At 43.9% G+C, this 19,926-nt stretch overlaps 1 protein-coding gene across 1 annotated transcript in view; it reads left to right on the forward strand.

The window, feature by feature from the left end:
* Positions 1–19,926, forward strand: part of CNTNAP2 (contactin associated protein 2) — a 1,320,279-nt gene that overhangs the window by 923,790 nt on the left and 376,563 nt on the right. Inside the window, exon 12 of the mRNA XM_066629190.1 lies at positions 14,806–14,925. Within this exon, the coding sequence (XP_066485287.1) occupies positions 14,806–14,925 (120 nt within the window). The remainder of the gene's footprint in view (positions 1–14,805; positions 14,926–19,926) is intronic.

Here is a 19,926-nt window from a genome sequence, read left to right on the forward strand (position 1 = left end):
TGTGTGCTAAAGATAAGATGCACCCACCCATTCAGTCAGAGTTTACAGCCCAATCCTGTCAGGGCTTTCTACTGATGCAACTTGTGTTCCATTAGTGGAAGGTCCAGGAGCAGCAACAACAGCCTGTGCACCAGTGCCAACCCCAGGTATGCATCAGCCCCCACTGGAGCTGGTAAGTTGGCAGGAAGGGTGTTCTAGGAGAGTTGGGTTGGGAATCAGGGCCAACTGAGGATGTTCTGAGGGCAGGCTGAGGGTTGATATAGGCAGCAGCAAGACCGCTATCTTATGCCCCCATTCCAGCCTCAACATGCCCCCTGGGCCCTCTCGGACTTACTCCAACCAGAGGGTTCATCCAAATCTAAGTAGGCCCATTGAAGACCATGGTGCAGCACAGTAGGTAATAATTTTTACTTACCTACCTCTCCACTGTGTCATGGTCTCTGGTCAGTCCATCACATGCACATATGCTGCATCAGCACCTCTGCACACTTTGGACCAGCTGAATATAGGATTGGGCCATTAATGGCCCAATGTCATTAACTGGCCATTAATCCCATAAATGGGACATTAATGTTTCAAAACCCTAGTGAGGGACCTGAACTGGGGCCTGAAAAAGGTGATGATAGCAACCCATACTAACCAAATTAAAATAAGGCATCCCCAAACAGGGTTCTCTCAGGGACAAGTGTCAGAAAATTGAAATTGTCCCTGATAAATGGCAGTTGGAGTATATGGCATCCTCTGCTCTATGCAACCAAATTTGAAAATATTCAAATAGCTGTAAGGAGGGCAGGTGATGGGCAGTACTGATTTACTGTCCTGGCTTGATAGCAGAATATCTAATCCAAAGATTAACCTCTTGAACACTATATACCGAGATAAATTTATTGGGATACAGGTCCAGCCTATTTATACACTGATTTTTTATACACGGATTTGACTCAATGCAAATGGCCCCTGCAAATGAGAAGGAATGTGCTGATCCCTGGAGAAGGGGAAAAATGCAACCCTTTAAAATCAGTTTAAAAACTGAACAGTCCTTTAACAATAGCCTCCTTAATGAGAGAGAGAGAGAGAGAGGGCAGCTGGCTGACAATCCATCAATCCTCCTCTCTCCAGCGGACCCCTCCCTTCCCCCTGAGTATGTGAAAGAAAGGTGATCATTTTGCATTGGTGAAGGGAGAGGCTGAGTGAAGTGCCTTTGTAAGCTCTTGGAGGACAACTGATTGATGGATTGTCTTCTTAATGACTCTTATCTTACATCACAAAGGTCAGCAAGGCTATTTTTAAATCACTAGAGCAAAGAAACTTTGTTTTCTAAATTGATTTGTTATAGTGCGTTTTTTGCCATCCACTTGGCATGGAACCCATGTGAATAATTAGTCTCAACCTGTAGTTTGAAGTTCTGCAGGTCTATGGATATGTATCATTTTTTAAGTAATATTCTGGTCTGCTGTTAGCCTTCCAGGAATATTTAAAGGTCCAGGGCACTGCAGGATGAGGTCTATGGAGACCATCTAGGTAGCTGAGGGGAAAGAAAGTCAAGTACATGTTTCTCCTTATGTTCATTTTATCCTTTATGAATAGGATACATACATGCTTCTTGTTATCTTCACAACAGCGCTGTGTGACTAGGCTGAGAGACGGTACCTGGCACAAGGTCACCCAGTGAACTTCACAGCAAGGAAGGTGTAGCATTTTAGTGCTACTTGGGAAGCAGCTCGAGATGCTGCTTTGGTGTGGCAGAGAAGCCGTGGCGAAGAATCAGACGACAGACACAGGTTTCAAAGAGGTGCAGAACGGCTGGAAGCAGGAGCAGGAATGAAATCAAGGGAGAAGTGTGTCTCTCCCGGCTCCTGACCCAGCTTTTTATTAAGTCTCAAAACACATGATATAAGGCTACATAATAGGGAATTTTACAAAAGGATGCTGAGATTCATACTGGCTGTAACCAGCCGGCTCTCTAGCTTAACCGCAAACACATTCCATAGATATGATTTCTCCATAACATTTCAAGGCTAGCTCTTTCTATAACCTTTCTATTTTCCAGAGCACTGGCTTTTCAACACTCAACATATCAACAAAGCCTGTGCACAGTCGCAGGTGTGCCTGCCAGATTGCCAAGTATGCAAAGACATCTCAAAGCTCAGCGCCTGTACATCGCTACAGAAGGGATTTATCTCTTTCTAATTCACCACCACCACTACACCATTGAGGACCATGGTGCAGCACAGTAGTGCTACACTTCATTGAAGCAAATGAGCAAGGGTGTTACAGTCTTCAATGGGAGCAGTGATTTCTTCACCTACTTTCTCATTCTAGTTTTCAGCAAGCAGTTTCATAACCCCTGGTCAGTGGCATAGCTAAACAGGTGCAGCAGGTAGCAGCTGCAGAGGCAACAGGCTGCCTGTGGGCAAAAGCCTGGCCTCTTGCCCTTTTGTGCAGCTCCCTGCTGCAACTGAACGACCTACTTTTTGAAGTTGCTTGCCTGGAATTAGTCGCTAGCTGGAGCAGCAACCCTCGCACAGGCAGTGGTGGCAGCAGCCAGAGCAGAAGCAGCACCTTGGACTCCAAGGCTTGCAGGTGCCGGCTGCTGCTGCTGCTGTGGCTGACTGCACCAGTCTTGGCAGCCCTCTTGCAGATTCCATAACCATTCAGTGGCAGAAGAAGAGAAACAGCACCATCTCTCAAGGGCTTGTGGGATTTGGAGTTTAATATCTCCAATAGCATCGATGGAAAGTACTTTGCCACTGCTAAGCAGAAGAACTACAACTTCTGAGAGCGAAAGGACGTCAATAGAGTTGCCTCTCTGACTTGGGCTACCGTTCTCTTGTCTGCATTTTTAGAGTGGGGCAGGAGGTCTGCTGCAAGAAGCCCCTTCTCATTACTTTACCTCCATTTGTCTAATTCCCTTCCTCTTCCCTGATGCTTTACTGCTGCTCCTACCACTGCCACTGCCAAACTGGAACTTCAAACCTCCTCTCTGGCTTTCCCACCCGTCCTTCCCCATATAATTTCTTCTTCCACTTTGCCGGCAGAGGGAGCACCAGAGATGTGCTTCTCTGCACAGCCCTCCAGCTGCAGCTGTCTTGCTCAGGGGCCTTAGGAGCACCAGGAGGGAGCACACTGCTGGGGGAGGCAGTTGCCCCCATTTTTCCCACCCACCTTTTTGAACAATCCGGGCATGACTTCACTTTAATTAATTAATTAACAGTATTTATATACCGCTTTTCAACTAAAAGTTCACAAAGCGGTTTACAGAGAAAAATCAAATAACTAAATGGTTCCCTGTCCCAAAAGGGTTCACAGTCTAAAAAGATGCAAATGAATACCAGCAGACAGCCACTAGAACAGACAGTGCTGGGGTGAGGTGGGCCAGTTACTCTCCCCCTACTAAAAAAAGGAGCACCCACTTGAAAAAGTGCCTCTTACCCAATTAGCAGGGGTTCACTTCCTGTTGTGATGTCATTTCCAGGGCATTATTTTGCCCTTGGCACTGGGCTGCACTTTCATTAGCTACTCCCAAGAGAATAGCCGCTTCGCTGACAAGTCTCAGGCTTTTCCATATTTAATTCAGGTATGTTTCATTCTCTTTAGCAAATGAGAAACTCTGAAGCAAGACTTATTTATGACCAGCTTGTTATTATATACACTATATTTCAGTCTGCTTGATTCCCAAGAGCAGATGCAAACAAATGGAGTGTTAAGAAAAAGCTATGTCATCCTAGGAACTTCCTGGTTAGGTTTTAGTTCATTTGCAGATAAATGGTTTAACAAGCTATTTGCATTTTTTAATGCACTGAAAATAAATATCTAATTAGAACCTCCACAGATCCATGGACATGTAAACGTCTGCGGAAGAACTCCTGTTACTAGCTATTAATTACCCCCAAAATATGCTTTCTATTAATTTAGAACTCTGACGTAATTGGAGAATACACATCAAACACCATTTATGTCTGCTAGCCATGGCTTTTTCATATTTTTCTCACAGAAAAACACAAATGTTAAAATTCCCATCCCTCCAAAAATTGACTTGAAATTAAAGCATATTAGCTTTCTAAATCACGAGGCTGCTTTGCTTCAAACTGAGCTGCCAGTTTGAAATAGTTTGTGGTAGCTCAATTATAATTTCACCTCCACATGTCAATCATCCTCCTCACCATCTGCCATGTCAAAGCCGATTCATCTCTATCATTCTAATGACAGCCTCTCCTTTCCTTTTCTTCATTACCACAATAGTAATGGTCTTGTTACTCAACAGCCTGATTAAGTCCAAAGTCAATTCAATGGCGCTTTGGCATCTGCCCATCTTTTTTGTTTTGTTTTAATATTTCATGTCTGCCTTTTAATTTGCCGTCTGTTTTCAGAAGATACATTGAATATTTCACCAATAATGGGCATATTTTATGAGTTTGTAGTGCAGAGCAGGAAAGAGAGAATGACAGTGAAGCCTTTAGAAGAGATTTTCTGAATTCAGAGTTCCAAATAGCTCAGATGCAATATCAGGATTATGTTTAGCAATGCTACTGTTTAGTTCAGTGGTTTTCAGCCACTGTGCTATGGCACATTGGTGTGCTGTGGATGGTCTGTACATATGTTGCGGGAGTTTGGGGGGAGGGTCATTTATTAGTAGGGCCATTGGGGGATGTGAGTCCCCCTTTAGCAGAGTGGTATGCCATATCAATTGTCAAAAAACCGATGGTGTGCTTTGACAAATTTAGTGTCTTGTCAGTGTGCCATGAGATAAAAAATGTTAGGACCAATCCTATGCTGTGGGTGCCGTCTCACCGCCGGTGCACACTGTCACAAATGTGCTGTAAGGCACATTTGTGTCCCTCAGCACTGATGGAGCTCTGGTGCTAGCTCAGCACTGGCTGGCACTGGGCTAGCACTGGTGGAGCACTGGTGCTCTGCCACTTAGCAGTTTTGCAGACCGCTGGGCAGTAAAGAGGTAGGTGGGGGAATGGGGGGAAGTGGGGAGGAAGCGTTCTGGGGTGGGGGGAGGTGGAGGGAGGGCAGGGAGGAGGCATGCCGTGGGAGGGAGCAGGGCAGGAAGAAGGAGGGACCCACCGGATCCTGAACCTTCATGTCAGGTCACCTACCTGACATGGAGGCTCTTAATTTTATGCCAACTCTTGAGTCACCGTAGAATCCTCATTGCAGGGCTACTCGCCTTACGAAAGTCCCCTTCTCCTGAGGAGCCGCTGATGCTGCCCACTGAGCATGCAGGATGCAACGGCAACAATTTTCGGTGCTGCTGCAGCCCCGCACACCTGGCAGCTCAGGATTGGGCTGCCCATCAGTTGTCCCATGTCTCTCCAGGCTACTCTTTACTATCATTATTACCAGTGTTTACAAGTGACATCTTTCTAGACTAGTCTTAGCATTACTCATAAAACTTTCATCAGGGCTGCTTACCCCATCTTGTTTTGATTCATTAAGTGATTTTTGGTGAACATCCCAAGAGAATCTTATTGTAACCTGAACAAAGCATAATGAAATGAGTTTTCTCTATGTCTTTTAGAAAGGACAAACTTTTGTGGGCAAGGAAAAAAGAATTTTCTTTTTTAACAACCAGAGCCCAAGAATTGCATACAGTTTACTGGAGTCCAGGGGGGTTTGGCCCAAGCTCCAAGATCATTAACATAAGGGGGAAGCACGGGGTAAAATTGAGGGTGTTTATGCCAATTTATTTTGTGATATGAAGTTCTCTGTGAGATGTCCAGCTCTTGTAAGATCTTCAATCTTAGAACAGAATAAGCAATGTATTGAACTACAAGCCTAGGTAGTACAGGAAATAATGTACAGATAATGAACAGGAAGCAGATAATGTACAGGAAACTCCAGGACTTGCATTTTGAGAAATAGAGTCCAGGAGTTTCCTGTACATTATCTGTTTTCTGTACATTTTTTCCTGTTCCTCCCGATATTTCCTGTGTATGGCAGGAGAAACCAGCAGGAGGCGACAGCTATCTGTCAACAAGAGGGAGGGAGAAGTGCCATATTGCAGGGGATACCCCTCAGTAGACATTCTGAGAATCCACTTCAGCACCTCCTTTGAACTTGTATTAATCAAATAACACTTCATTGATGGTTTTCACTTATGATTTACAAAGAAAAGCAATGGTAAGCCTGCAACGCTATGGACACTTACAAGGGAGTAAATCCCACTGAATTCAGTGGGACTTACTTCTGCGTAATGCATAGGCTTCCTCTGTAAACCTGTACACCAATAAAACATCACCAAAACAATATAAAAGTATGCGTAATTTAAAATAAAATGGTAGAACTTGAATGATAAATTTAAGATAAATATCACTTGTGATAAACATATCACTAAAATTTCATTTTTGATAGAAACAGATGTTTTTATTATGTACCTGCACAGCAAACATAATTTTTTTCATTATCCAACTGAAATATCTTCCCTTTAAAGAAATGGAACTAATAACTTGTTTCTCACAAACAAAAGCTCTCAGATAGTGATAAATGTTAGTTCAGAGAAAGCATCTATATATCCCTGCTAACTGACCTGAAAGACATTTTTTAAAGTGATGGCTCTTTTCTATTTAGCAGGGGGCAAGGAACAGTCCCTATTCATGCCAGCATGGTGTCTTTTTCAGTGGCTGTTGTTGATGTCTCCCTTTAAAAAAAATACAAAAGATTGTGAGCCCCTTTGGGGACAGGAAAGTTTTCCCCTCATTTATTTTGTTCTATATACTGCTTTGTGAACTTTTTTCTTGGAAAGTGGTATGTAGTTTCTTGGAAAGTGGTATGTATGTAGTGGTATGTAAATTCTACTAATAAATAAATAAATGAGCCTTCTCCTGGAAGAACAGTGTTCATTACAGGGAACTGCCCATCCAAAAGACTCATGTTATCCAACACTGTAAGTGTAACTCATGATTAACTGATTTTTCCCCATATTCATCATGGCACAATATTAACTGAACTGTTCCTTTTCTTTAAACACTCAGAACAGTCTTTCTTTAACAGCTACTTTTGCTAAGCATCAAAGCATATTTGACTGAGCCCTTCCACTTCTGTCATCCTTGTTCAGTTTATTCATCAGAGTATTACTATGGTAAAATGATATTAATCTATATTTGTGAACAGAACAGCAAATAAGAAATTTAAAAGAAAGCTGTTCTTTGGTTTGTAATTTTCAGGGATGGGAACTCAAGTCAGGTGACTCGTCCGAGTTGCAAAAACGCATCTTTTTTGCTGACTCATGTACACTCGAGTCAAGCATGTCAATGACACTGGCACTGACTCAAGCCTGAAGCCATGGACTGGGAAATCTGTCTGGGACTGGGACTCGAGTCTGTCTGTGTCTGGATGTACTTGCTTAGTTTTGTTGCCGCATGGAAGACCTCGTGGGGCCATCATTCAGACTGTGTGAGCAGCATGGAAGTTCTAGCCAGGAGGCAAGGAAGGGTTACTGTTTTGGTTTTGTCTCGAGCAGGAGGGGGGAGGGAAGCAGGAGCTTGCTCTCTTGTCCATCTCTGAAAGAACTGATGACCATTAGAAAAAGGATTCTTCCCTGGTTGAGTGAGGGGAGAAGGCGGGGAGAGGGGATTCCTAGCCATCCAAGAGAAACTCATGGCATGGCTCTGGTGGGCTCATTGAATGACCGGCCGTAATGGGACAACTTCTGAGTAGAACTGCAAAGGATTGGGTCATACTGTTAAGCCTCCCAGCTGCTGTGTGTGATCCTCCTCTTGCTTGCTGCTTCTGTCCCCACTCTCACACAGTCTGTCCCACCCCCTGCCGCCTTGTTTACCAATGGGATGGGGACATCAGCAGATTATTAAATGAGAACACACACACACACACACACACACACACACACACACACACCCCTTGCCAGGAGCTCTTTTATTCATGGAGCTGTGCCTGACACGTGCATCAAAAAGACTTGGGACTCGAGTCAAATAGAGTTCTGAAAATGCTCTGGATTAGTCCCCACAGCTGCCCAGTAAGATTTGCGCATGGATCGAGTCAAAGGGGCGGGAACTTGGGGCTCATCTAACTGTGGTGGATTTGCACATCCCTGGTAATTTTTATTAGCATTGTATTGTATTGTCCTCAACTAAAGAAGGGGATTAAGATGCAACTGAAGAAATCCTTCAAGATCCGCACTGAAACAAAGATGATCTCTCAGTCCTGAGTTCTGGAAGACTTGTGATTCCTGTTACTTAATGCTTATCAAGAATTATTATACTGCTTTCCAACAAAAAGTTCACAAAGTGATGTACAGACAAAATGAAATATTTAAATGACTCCCTGTCCCCAAAGGGCTCACAATCTAAAAAGAGCTGCAGAAGAGTAAAGAGGGACAGTTAGGGCCTAATCCTAAACTCCCTCAGCACTGGGGCTGGGCTCCAGCACCAGCCCTAGATGTCACAAACATGCTGTAAGGCACATCCACAGCATCCAGAGAGGAGGGGCCAGCAGGGCTGGGCCATGCCAGTCAGTGCTGAGCCTCGACACCATGTGGAGGACTGGCCAGTGCTCCAGCAGTGCCAGCAGGGGGTGAGTATTTTCAGAGTAGGGGAAGGTGGGGAGTGGATGGAATGGGACAAGGGAGGGCAGAGCAGGGGGAGGAACAGGCCTGGGAGTGGGGTGGGACCAGCGGAGCTCCGCCATATCCCATCCTCCATGTTGGGCTGCAAAGCCCGACATGGGCTGCAAAGCCCGACATGGAGGCTGTCAAGTCTGTGCCAACAAAATAGCCAGCACAGACTTGAGAAGCCCCATTGTGGGGCTTGGGGCTTTCCCGAGGGAAGGGGACTTTTGTTCCCCTCCTCTGAGGAGACTTCCAGCAGCCTCAGTGGTACCGCTGGATGCAGTGGTAGCCATTTTGGTGCTGCTGCGCCTGGCAAGGCCACCAGGGATAGGTTTGGGCTGTTCCTCTTCCCCTGCTAAATTCAAGAGGAGCACCACTTGAAAAGAAAAAAAAAAAAAGCCTTTTTCCTTAGGTAGCAGGGTGTTGTTTGGGGCTGCCAGATGTCTTGAGGATTGGAACCTTTGAACAAGGGGCACAGCCTCATGGATTGAGGTGCAAACTAGTGGAATATTATATAGAGAAATCATTTGATAGGTCTTATATGGAGCATGATGGACATAGGAGTGGACTAATAGCAAAAACACTCAAGCCGAGCTGAGAATAGCTTGCTCCTGGCCACTCACTATGAGACTGAATATCCTTCTTCTGGAGACCCAGGAAGCCAAACAAGATTTGACATGACAGTTCAATTAATAGGTTCTCTGATGTGATTTTTTTTTTTTAAGCACCAGTGGAAACGAGAAGGGTGTGTGTGTGTTGATTCAGATCAAGTCTGCAGCACCGGGGAGGTGGATTTAGTCTTTTCTTTCAAGCGTTGTTAAAATCTCTTCCCAAAGTCACACAATGCAAATTATACAGATGTCATACTTTATATGTCCCTTGGGACAGCTTCAGGAGGATAATTTTCATCAGGAAAATGAATCAGGAGAAGGGTTAAATCACCACCCTCATCAGCACTGTGGTCCCAGTTCACATCACACTGCTATAAATGCAGGCAAGGAAATGAACTTAAATTGAAATACGCACAAGAATATACCATTGTGTCATTTATCATTTACCAAGCATCTAATTTATTCTAGGTTCTGGATATTCGCTAAGGGCCTAATCCTATCCAACTTTCCAATGCCAGTGCAGCCACAATGCAGCCATGAGAAAAGGACATAAGCATTCCCTTACCTGGAGGAGGCCTCTGTAGCACCCCCTTTACTGCAGGATACAGTGCATGCCCTATTGGCACAGCTGCACCAACACTGGAAAATTGGATAGGATTTGCCCCTAAATGTCCTTATACTTAAGGTCAGGCAGCCCAATCCTTAAGGTGGATTACCAGTGTTGACATGGTGCAGGGTGTCACAGGCATGCCTTATAGCCGTTTGCAACACCGAGCGCTGGCTCTGACCAAGGTCATGATTGGGCCCTTAATTAGAGAGGAGAGTCTCTGTTGTGAAGTTGCCCAACTATTGAACACAATGGAGAAAACTGAAAAGGGGGGGGGGCAGAAAGTTGGAAGTCAAGCTTGGAATATGAGAGAGAAAAAAAGGCACATTTTAAGGATCTTATTTTATGGAAGAAATAGAGAAAGTCAAACAAATGTTCAGAGGAAAAGAATTTTACTTATAGGATAGTGCAGAAGAAAAGATGCAAGCAACAAACAGAATGTCAAGTAAAAGTTGAATGTAGAGCATGAGAAGGGATTTACAGTCCAATCCTATTCAGCAACTCCAAACAGCTGTCGTTGAATCCTGTGCTGGCTCCAAGCAGGCTGGAGGTCTCCTTGGGTGAAGGGACATTTGCCCTTTACCCCAGCAGGGCCAGATTACCTCTCTGACACAGTGTTGGTGGCCAGGAAAAAAATAATTAATTTACATTTAAAATTTGAATAAATTTACATAAATGAATATATTAGAGATTGAACTTATATGAATGAATGCAGGTCTTGTGATAGCTCAAGGCCTGTAAAAGACCTTGCGCAAAGCAAGGCCAGCCTTTCCTTTGCTGCTGCTGCAAGCAGTGGAGGGAGCCCTCAGCCTGCAGCTCATGCAAGAAGTCAAACAGTTGGCCCTTTCGCTGAAAGTAGTCATGTCAGACCAGTGTTGGGGATTCCAACAAATCTCTGGAAAGCCAGAGGCTCATTGGAGACTGGGGGCTCTCCACAGGCCAGTTCCCAAGGGCTGCAAATGGCACCCGGACTGGGATTTGGGCACCCCTACGTTATACTAACTAAAACCCCAGGGCCCAATTCCATCCAATTTTCCAGTGCTGGTGCAGCTGTGCCAATAGGGCATGCGCTGCATCCTTTGTGGGAAGGTAGTCACAGAGGCCTCCTCAAAGTAAGGGAACATTTGTTCCATTACCTTGGGGCTGTATTGCAGCTACACCAGTACTGGAAAGTTGGATAAAATTGGACCCTCAGTCTACTCAATGGCACATCACAGTACTTAAATGGCAGAACATATTTCAAGTTCAGTCAAACTGAGGACGCAATCCTAACCCCTTATGTCATTTCTTTCCAGCACTGGCATAGAGGTACCAATGGGACGTGTGCTGCATCCTGCAGTTTGGTGTCACTCACGGAGGCGTCCTGAGTCATATTAGCTTATATGGATCCTAGGAAAATTATTTATTTAAAATATTTCTAGGGGCACTTTTCAGTTCTACCAAAGCAGTTCACAACAGTTAAATAAAACAATACAGTATTAAAACACACTTTTCCTTGTCATTTACAATGGGACTCCTAGTCTTGTGATATGAGAGGCATACAGTTTCAGCAACCATTGATGATACATAATAATTGCTGAGCACATTATACCTTATGAGCAAAAATCTTACTTTAGTTAGCAATTAGATGGACCATTCAAGAAAGATATACAACTTAATGAGGACAAGAATTATAACTTTTAACATGTATAATGTGACAAAGAACTGAGGAGGTTAATATTCAGGAACATTATTCTTGTTAAAATAATTGTAAAATTATTATATTACATTAAAATTAGTGTAAAAATTACTGCAGTAGAAATTGCAGAACAGAAAAAAACACTTGGCATTTTGTTTAAGAAATTATGTCCATTGGAAGTTACAGAATATACTGGAATTTCTTAAATACTTGCTTTAAGAAAATTGCCCCATTATTTTTAAAGTATTACTCTTTGATATTCTATACTCTTAGAAATAATCTGACTAATAGTAGAAGCAGAGAATTTATGACCATATATACCAGAATATACTGAGTTCAAATTTCTTCGCGAGAGTTAACTGCTCTGCAGCTTGAAATATGCCCATCTGATTTGCAGTTCTGCATCTTTATGTTTTCCTCCTTGTGACCAAAACATAATTTGCATCTCTGTGAGGGTCTAACGTATAGTCAGGGTCATCGCTGCAAACATAATGTTATCAGCAAAGTCCACTGAGCCCTCCATTTACTATGAATATGATGTCTACAGCTAACTGGCATTACTAGAAAAGGGGCTTGGTTGCACTTCATGGGCCAATTACACACTGAAATGGCTCCAAAGACTTGTGAAAAGTACTTAAAACCTACCAAAAAAATCTACAAGAAAGAAAAATCCAGAAAAAAAAAATCGAGCTTAACTGAATTTTGTTCTAAATATTTTTTATTATTTTACAATGACAGGTTAATAGTCAGAATTTGTTCATGATCCCTTCATCTGTGCGGATCCTACATGTAGGTACACCCATGTGACAAAAAAAAATCAAGGCCCAGTCCTATCCAACTTTCCTGAGGTAACTGAGGGCCAAATCCTATCCAATTTTCCAGTGCCAGTGCAGCTGTGCCAGTGGGGCATGCACTGCATCTTGTGGTGGGGAGACAGTCACAGAGGCCTCCTCAAGGTATGGGAACATTTGTTCCCTTACATTGGGGCCTCATTGTGGCTGCACCACTGCTGGAAAGTTAGATAGGATTGGGCCCTGAATTAGCATTCACTGACCTTGAGGAGACCACCGTGACTGCTCCCCCCACCACAGGCACAGTTGCATCAGCACTGGAAAGTTGGATAGGTTTGGGCCCAGTTTTATAAGAATTTAACTCATGAGTTTCCCACAAAGAATCTTGGGAATTATGATGTGTTGATCATAATTCTGGGGGGAGGGGGCAGCTAAGTGTTGTAGGGTCCAATCCTATTCAGTTTTCCAATGCTGGTGCAGTTGGACCAATGGGGCATGCATTGCACCTTGTGGTGGGGCAGCAGTCACAGAGGCCTCCTTAAGGTATGCGAACATTTGTTCCCTTACCTTGGGGCTGTATTGCGGCTACACCAGTGCTGAACATTGGATAGGATTGGGCCTGCAGCCTCCTGAATGCCAAAGTCACAGCTGCAAAAGCAAAAGCTTTCACATTACTAGGGGCACTTTTTGGGGGGGGGGTGACCCCCTCCAGGAATGCTAGCGACTGAAAATAGTTCTCAAAAAACTACAACTCCCAGGATATTGTGGTATATGTGATCTACCTAGGCCAAAACCACCTGCAGCTGCTTTAAATGGACTGTTTGCTTCGTCTCACCCCTTCCAGCCTGCTTGTAGACTTGTGTCAAGAAGGGAGGCTACAGGTGCATCTGGTTTCTCCTGGAATTTCTGTGCTTGCTGCAAGCTGTAAAATCATGAGGGAGGGCTTCTCAGCCCATTCCTGCTAGCCTCTGAGTGCCTCTTGATATGGCAGGTTCTCTTTCCCCAGCTGTTGTTTGGTGGCTGGGCAACTGAGACGGAAAGCTGGTTCAATTGCCAAGGCAGATGCAGAGCCCAGAACAGGCAGTGAAGGGGACAGGTTAAACAGCAGCAGGCAGCAGGAAAGCAGACCAAATCAATGGCTGATAAGTATTCCCTTCAAATAGCAAGATTCATCACTTTAAAAATACAGCCTCTCCTCTTCAGTCAAACAACAAGAGTAATAAATCACTTTAAAAACAGTACCCTTTTTCTGCTCCTGGCCAAGTAAAGTGTGTGCTTGTCTCTCCCCTCCCCCTTTGCCAACTGTATGGAAGCAACTTTGAGTCCTGAGGACTAGTAAAATAGGAAGCGTTTTATTTGGGGAGGGGGAGGAAAGCGGGAAGGTTTGGAGATCGAAAAGGGAGGAGTGGAAGAGGGAGGGGGCTGAAAAGAGAGATTTCACTTTGATGAGAAGTGATCCCAGGCTGGGAACTAGGAACCAGCCAGACAAGGATCAGCTAGGGTTAAGGACTGCAAGCTGAGCATGCTTGGTACTTGCCAGACGGGGGTTGGAGTTGAAGAGCTTTGGAAACAACATGCAGTGAACACAGAAGGGGCAGCCTCGGAGTGGAGGGAGAAGAGGGCGGGGTGGCGGCAGCAGCCACTCTCGCACCTCCCCTTTGAGTTTCTGGCGCCTCCCTAAAGAGCCTCACAGTTTGAATAACACTGCACTATACCATCCTGGTTCTCCAGGATCTATCTAGCTAGCTAGCTAGCTAGCTAGCTAGCTAGCTATTGTGGAAGAGGCTCTGTATCTTCTGGGTCTGTGGTTTCTGAAGAATTCGTACCAGTGCCTACAAGCTCTGTGGAGCCTAATTTTCCTACTCCACAGAGGATGTTTGGTTCAATGCCTGTACCTGACTGAGTTCTAACACCCACTCCTCAAGTCACTGGGGCCTCACTCGTTGGTGGGATGTGTGACCACATTGCCCTGGCATGCTTAGGCCTCCCCCTGGCTGCTGCTCCTTTCCTTGCTTTTTTTATCTATGGCATTGTCATGGCAACCTCTGTGACTTCCTTCATTGCTGTGTGTGCTAGACCTGTCCTCCTCACCACCACTGCTTCTCGTGAGAGCTCCCAGATCCCTAAGGAGAGGAAATGACTGTTAAACCAGTGGAAGTTTGCAGCATGGACACAAAGGGCATAGTGTTTTGTAACAATGAAAGGTTGTGAGTGAAAACTCTTGGTCTTCAAATGCTCTCAGATAAACTTGCCTTAACTTTTTCCTTAGATCAGCTGTTATATACTTAGATAAAATTTACCTACATATTTAAATCATGAAATTTGCCAAATACTGAGTTTTCTGTGGAAGTATTGTTTCATCTCCATCATTTTTAAACTGTAAGGCAAAACAGAGTGTTTGATGCTAAATACATCTATTGCACATACTAAATGTCTTTGGGTTTTTTCCACAATTTTTGAAATATTATAACAGTTTCTAAAAATGTTGTTTTCCTAGATCTCAGGTAAAGTGTATTTACTTGAGATATTGGTTTTGTTTTTTTCAGCTATTTTTGAACTCTCCTGTGAAGCATATAAACACTTGGGCAAAGCAACAGGTTCCTACTGGATAGATCCAGATGGCAGTGGTGCACTGGGACCTTTGAAAGTTTACTGCAATATGACAGGTAACTTCACTGCAACAACATCTTTTTCCTATACATGTGTAGCATTGGTCCTTTTTGATATTGATATTTATGTAGCAAATGTGATGGTGTGGTATAATGCAGTGGTTTCCAACCTGGGGTACGGGTACCCCCATGGGTACTTGCCAGGACCTTTAGGGGTGCTTGAAAAAGAATTAAATAATGGTGGGAAAAGGCAGGTCTGTATTAGAATGCTTTGCAGGGCTAATACGAGGTGTACAATTTATGGAAACGGGCTGCCAAGGGGTATGCAAGTGAAAAAATGTTGGGAACCACTACTATACTGGATACAGTGTTGACCTGGAGAAAGAAGATTTGGACTCAAATCTCTGCTCAGGCTACAAAACTCATTTGGTAATTGTAGGCCAATCACAGTCTCTAAACCTACCCTCCCTCACAGGATTGTTGTAAGGTTAAAATCTGGTAATTCCGTGTGTAACCCTTTGAGCTCCTTGAGGGACAGGCAGAATACATTTGCCATATGTAAAGAAGTAGAAGCACCTGGTGAGGAAGAAACAGAAGCCCCCTCTGTTGGCTTACTTGGGACCAACTACTCCCTGCTTGTTGTTCTGTGGGAAGATAAAGGCCAACACCCCTGCAGTTAGAAAAAGGGGAGTGAGAGATACTGGGATCCTTTCCACTGGCCTGTTGGGATCAATTTTAGAATACCACTTATGTGTTAGACCTTTAAAAGAGAAATGATATTTCTCTCTCATAAATATTTACATTTAAAAGCATTTAAATAGATTTGCACTTTCAGTTTTGTTTGTTTTTTTTAAATTTAGTTGACTTGTAATTTAGGGCTGAGTAAAAATGTCTCCTGTGTGCACTCTTACCCCTCACTGCTCCCATATTTTTGAGGCCACAAATTTAACTTCCACATCCCCAAACACAAGGCAAAGCTTATATGTTGAAAACTTTCAGCTCAGTCGTACAGTATTCCATTGATCAAAAGCTTCAACAGATAGGAGAGAACAAAATGAATATGCTTCCCAGAAATCTTAAACTACATTATTTTAGGGGGAATTCAAACTGCAGGCAATTCTGCAGCTAGTGTCTGGAAGTGCATAAAGTTTGGAAAACTAAATAGTAGTCTACTTTCAAAACCAGTTATTGATGGTGGGACAACTTAATAAAGAAAACAAAATGTAGGAAATTTGTCATAGTGGTGGCTACTTCAGATGCTTTTAAAAAATAATAATTTTTTTTAACTAATGTTTTATTAGTGGAGGTTGGATGCCACCCAGTTTATTTTCCCACCTGTCAAGGAAGAGGTTGGGATGTCAGAGACTGCAGTCTGACCCAGGGAAGCAGTGCCTAGTGATTAGCATGCTCACCCCCTTCCTGCTCCCCTCTATTCCTGCTTGGACAGAGAGCTGAATGGAGGAAGGCTTTGGTAGAATATATCTGCTGCCACCATCCCAGGCTATCAAGCCAGACAGATGGCAAAAAAACCCCTTCCAGGAAAATACTGAACCTCAGAGGTTCCTATCAAAATCATTCTCACACCTGAAGAGCAAAGTGCCATGGCAATCCGCTGTACAGGTTGAGTCTCATTATTCATGAGGACTCTGTTCCCAGAACTCACATGGATGGCAAAAATTGCATTAAAGCAAACCCATTTAAAAGTTCTTTTGCAAGGTGATTTAAAAACAGCCTTGCTGACCTTTGTGATGTAGGACAGTATCATTAGGAAGACAATCACTCTCTCCCTAGGTGCTTAGAAAGGCTTCACTTCACAAAGCCAGTAACCCCCTCCCTTCACCCATAGCACAGGGCTGAAAAAGAATGCAATGTGATTATCTTTCTTTCATGTGCTCAGGGGAAAGGGAGGGGTCGCTTGCCTTGGAGTGAAGCTGTTCTAAGTGCCTAGAGAGAGAATGATTGATGTATTGTCAGCCAGCTGTCCTCTCTTGCATTAACAGAGCTATTGTTAAATGACTCTTTTTCTTTAATTTAAAGCACCCATCTTATCCTGTTGAGATAAAACTGCGAAAAATCTGTAAATAATTTGGTTATATTTGCACCGGGGACCAAGCAGACAAAGGGATAGAATATAACCACTTTCCTTTAAAAGAGTAAACAGAAAAGGATTAAATAAAATAGGAAAAGAAGAGTCAAGTTGGAAAAAAAGTCTTAGGATGCAAAGGGTTAATGATGCAGTTTTCAAACGCTCCAAGAGTTTGAAACTCAAGTAATTGCTTGCCAGGGAGGGGAGGGAGGCAGCAGGGGTGGGGGAAAGGCAGTGACGTGATCTCCCAGATCGTGCTGCTCAGGGGGGCTGCAGGGACTGGGTGCACCCACTAGTCCCTGCAGCAGCCTGTCGGGGGTACGGGGAGCCGTGCGCAAGCGCCTGCACGAGCCCTGTGCAAGCGCCTACGCAAAACCGGAAGCAGAGCGCGATCACTCCATTTTCACTGACCTGGGCAGCCCTGCAGAGGCTCACGCAGGGCTCCCTGCAGCCCGGGAAGGCTGCTGCAGGGACTGGTGGGTGCACCCTAGTCCCTGTAGCCACATCAGAAGTGAAAGTGGAGTGATTACAGGAGGTGGGGCATGATCACTCCACTTGCACTTTGGAAGCATCGGGGAGCCCTGTGGACAGTTGGGCAGGAGGCTGCAGGAGGCTGTGGTAAGTACAGCCAAGCCCCTGCAGCTCCCTGAGCGGCTCAATCCTGGGGATCGTGTCACTGCCTCCTCCCTGCCTCCTGGCTGCCCCCGTCCCTTAAGGGCAAAGTGACCAGGGCCCTCAGGCTTGGGTGTCACAACACCCCAGTCTGAAAACCTCTGGGTTAATGGATAAGTCGCTATGGGGTAAAATTACCAGTAATGGCCAGTGGATGGCGCTTCAGCTACCAATCTGATCCAGGAAACATTTTGGGAAGGTTTGTAACTGGCAGAAATTAGAACAAAAACGAAAGTAATTTCCTGATGCATCTCAGACTAGATTTTCCCAATTTTATTTTTCCGATTTACCTGCAAAGCAATATCTTCTCACTCACTCACCTTTGAGCGAGTGCTTCTCTCACAGTGTGGGCTCTCAGATGGCTGAAATGAAGTCTACCTCTCCTCCAGAATAAATCCTAAATTCTTTAAGAAAATTCAGCTGCCAGAGCTAAAACTATCAGGAAGAGACACCAGGGAAAACATTAACTCTGGGTCAGATGATAGGTTTCCTGCAAGTGAAGTAACAACTATGACAGAAGGTTAACAAACCAGTAGCAGTGGGAATTTTTGTTCCATTCTCATAATGATCCCTTTTGTATCTCAGCAAAGAACCACTGCATTCAGCAGTTCTAGTACACAGGGATGCCAGGAATGTTTGCCAAGGCTGAACAGGTTATCAAAGCCTGCATTTTTAATTTTTTACTTATCAGCCAAAAATGTGCAGTAAGTTTGTTGAACTTCACTGAGCACTTGTGATAGGATAACAGCGATAGGGGAAATTTCCCAACTGGAAATGGGGGGGGGGGGGAGGTATGTATTCACAGTATTTACTTCAGATCCTGCTGTATCCCATGGGCTCAGTGTAATTTACAATATTATTTGTGTACACTTCTCCCTGTCACAATCTCAAAATGTTTAAACAGTTATGATAGGCTGCAGAACCTCCCTGCTGAAGGAGGTCCACCATTCCTTGATCTTTTGTGATTAGGGGAAAAGCTTCTTTTTTAAACAGCCTTTTGCCCTATAGGACTCTTGATTTCTTCCGGTTGTTCATTGTTCTTTGCTGAATTTCAGGTCATTCTTTAGCTGCTTTCCCTGTCTTTCGTTTTGATAATGTTTCTGTTGTGTGTGGATGTGTGTTTAGTTGTGTACTTTGTAAGATGCCTTAAGCATTTTTAAGTGTCTTGAGCCACCATAGGGGAGGGGTGTGGGTGTTCTACCTTAGGCACACACTCTGCAAGTGATCAGAAAGGACTATTTTTATTCAAAGCAGCAACCTAAACAAACCCAAAGTTCTAACAACATCCAAATCAGCAACCCCCTCATGCAAACTCAATACATCTGTAAAACAATCTTACAGATGTCAAGGGTTTCTGACATCCCAACTTCTAACTGACTTATCTTAGCTGTGCAAGACATTTGATTACTGTTCTCTCAACTTGCAGATGAATATTTCATATTAAATATGACTTCGTATCAAACGATCTTCCTTGTCAAACTTTCAGACACAAATCTATGAACTCAGCAGTCTTCTAAATTTGCATGACAATTGACAGTGTGTAAATTCAGCATTATGTGAGTGCCAGAGCGATATGCATTGGGAAGAGAATAGTTTCTAATTGTCCATATACACTCTTGGAATTATAAACTGATTGTAGCTAGCTAAGAAGAGGATCTTGGGGCCATAGGAGCACTGAAAATGTCTGCTGAGAGGTCAATGTAGTGAAACAATTTAGAGAAGACAGTCAGACATTAGGAATTATTAGGGAAATTAAATAAAACAGCAAGTATAACTGTCATTATTCTTTTGTTTCATTCAACAAACTGAAATTTAGTTTGTATGAGCAGGGCTGCCCCAAGACTTTCTGGCGCCTGGCAGTATGCCAAATGCTGCCCTCCCCCACCCAATGATCTGCCAGCCTGTGCTCCTTCCATCTTCCATGGTTCTGGCTGAGCACTCCTCTCCACATTTCCTCTTCATCTTTGTCCCTCACTTCCTTTCCCAATCCAGGGAGTAGAAGAAAAAGGGCCTGTGGAGGCAAGTAGGAAACCCCATCCAAATGAAAAGAGAACTTTGCAGCAATGCTATCCAAGGTCAAATGATGACATAGAGAGGCCACAGAACGCTCCCCTCTTTCCCTCAAAGGACAAGATCAAGGAAACCAAACATTCTTAACTAATGTCTTGTATCCTACATGCAGCATGGGCAATAGTGGCAAAGAATGACTCTGGCATGTTTGATTTCTGCTTGATTTTGGTTTAATACATAATGAACATTGAAATATGCAGTTGCATTTAATACCGAAAATTGTACATCAA

The sequence above is a fragment of the Tiliqua scincoides genome, chromosome 5 (genome assembly GCF_035046505.1).
Source record: "Tiliqua scincoides isolate rTilSci1 chromosome 5, rTilSci1.hap2, whole genome shotgun sequence".
Taxonomy (NCBI): Eukaryota; Metazoa; Chordata; class Lepidosauria; order Squamata; family Scincidae; genus Tiliqua; species Tiliqua scincoides.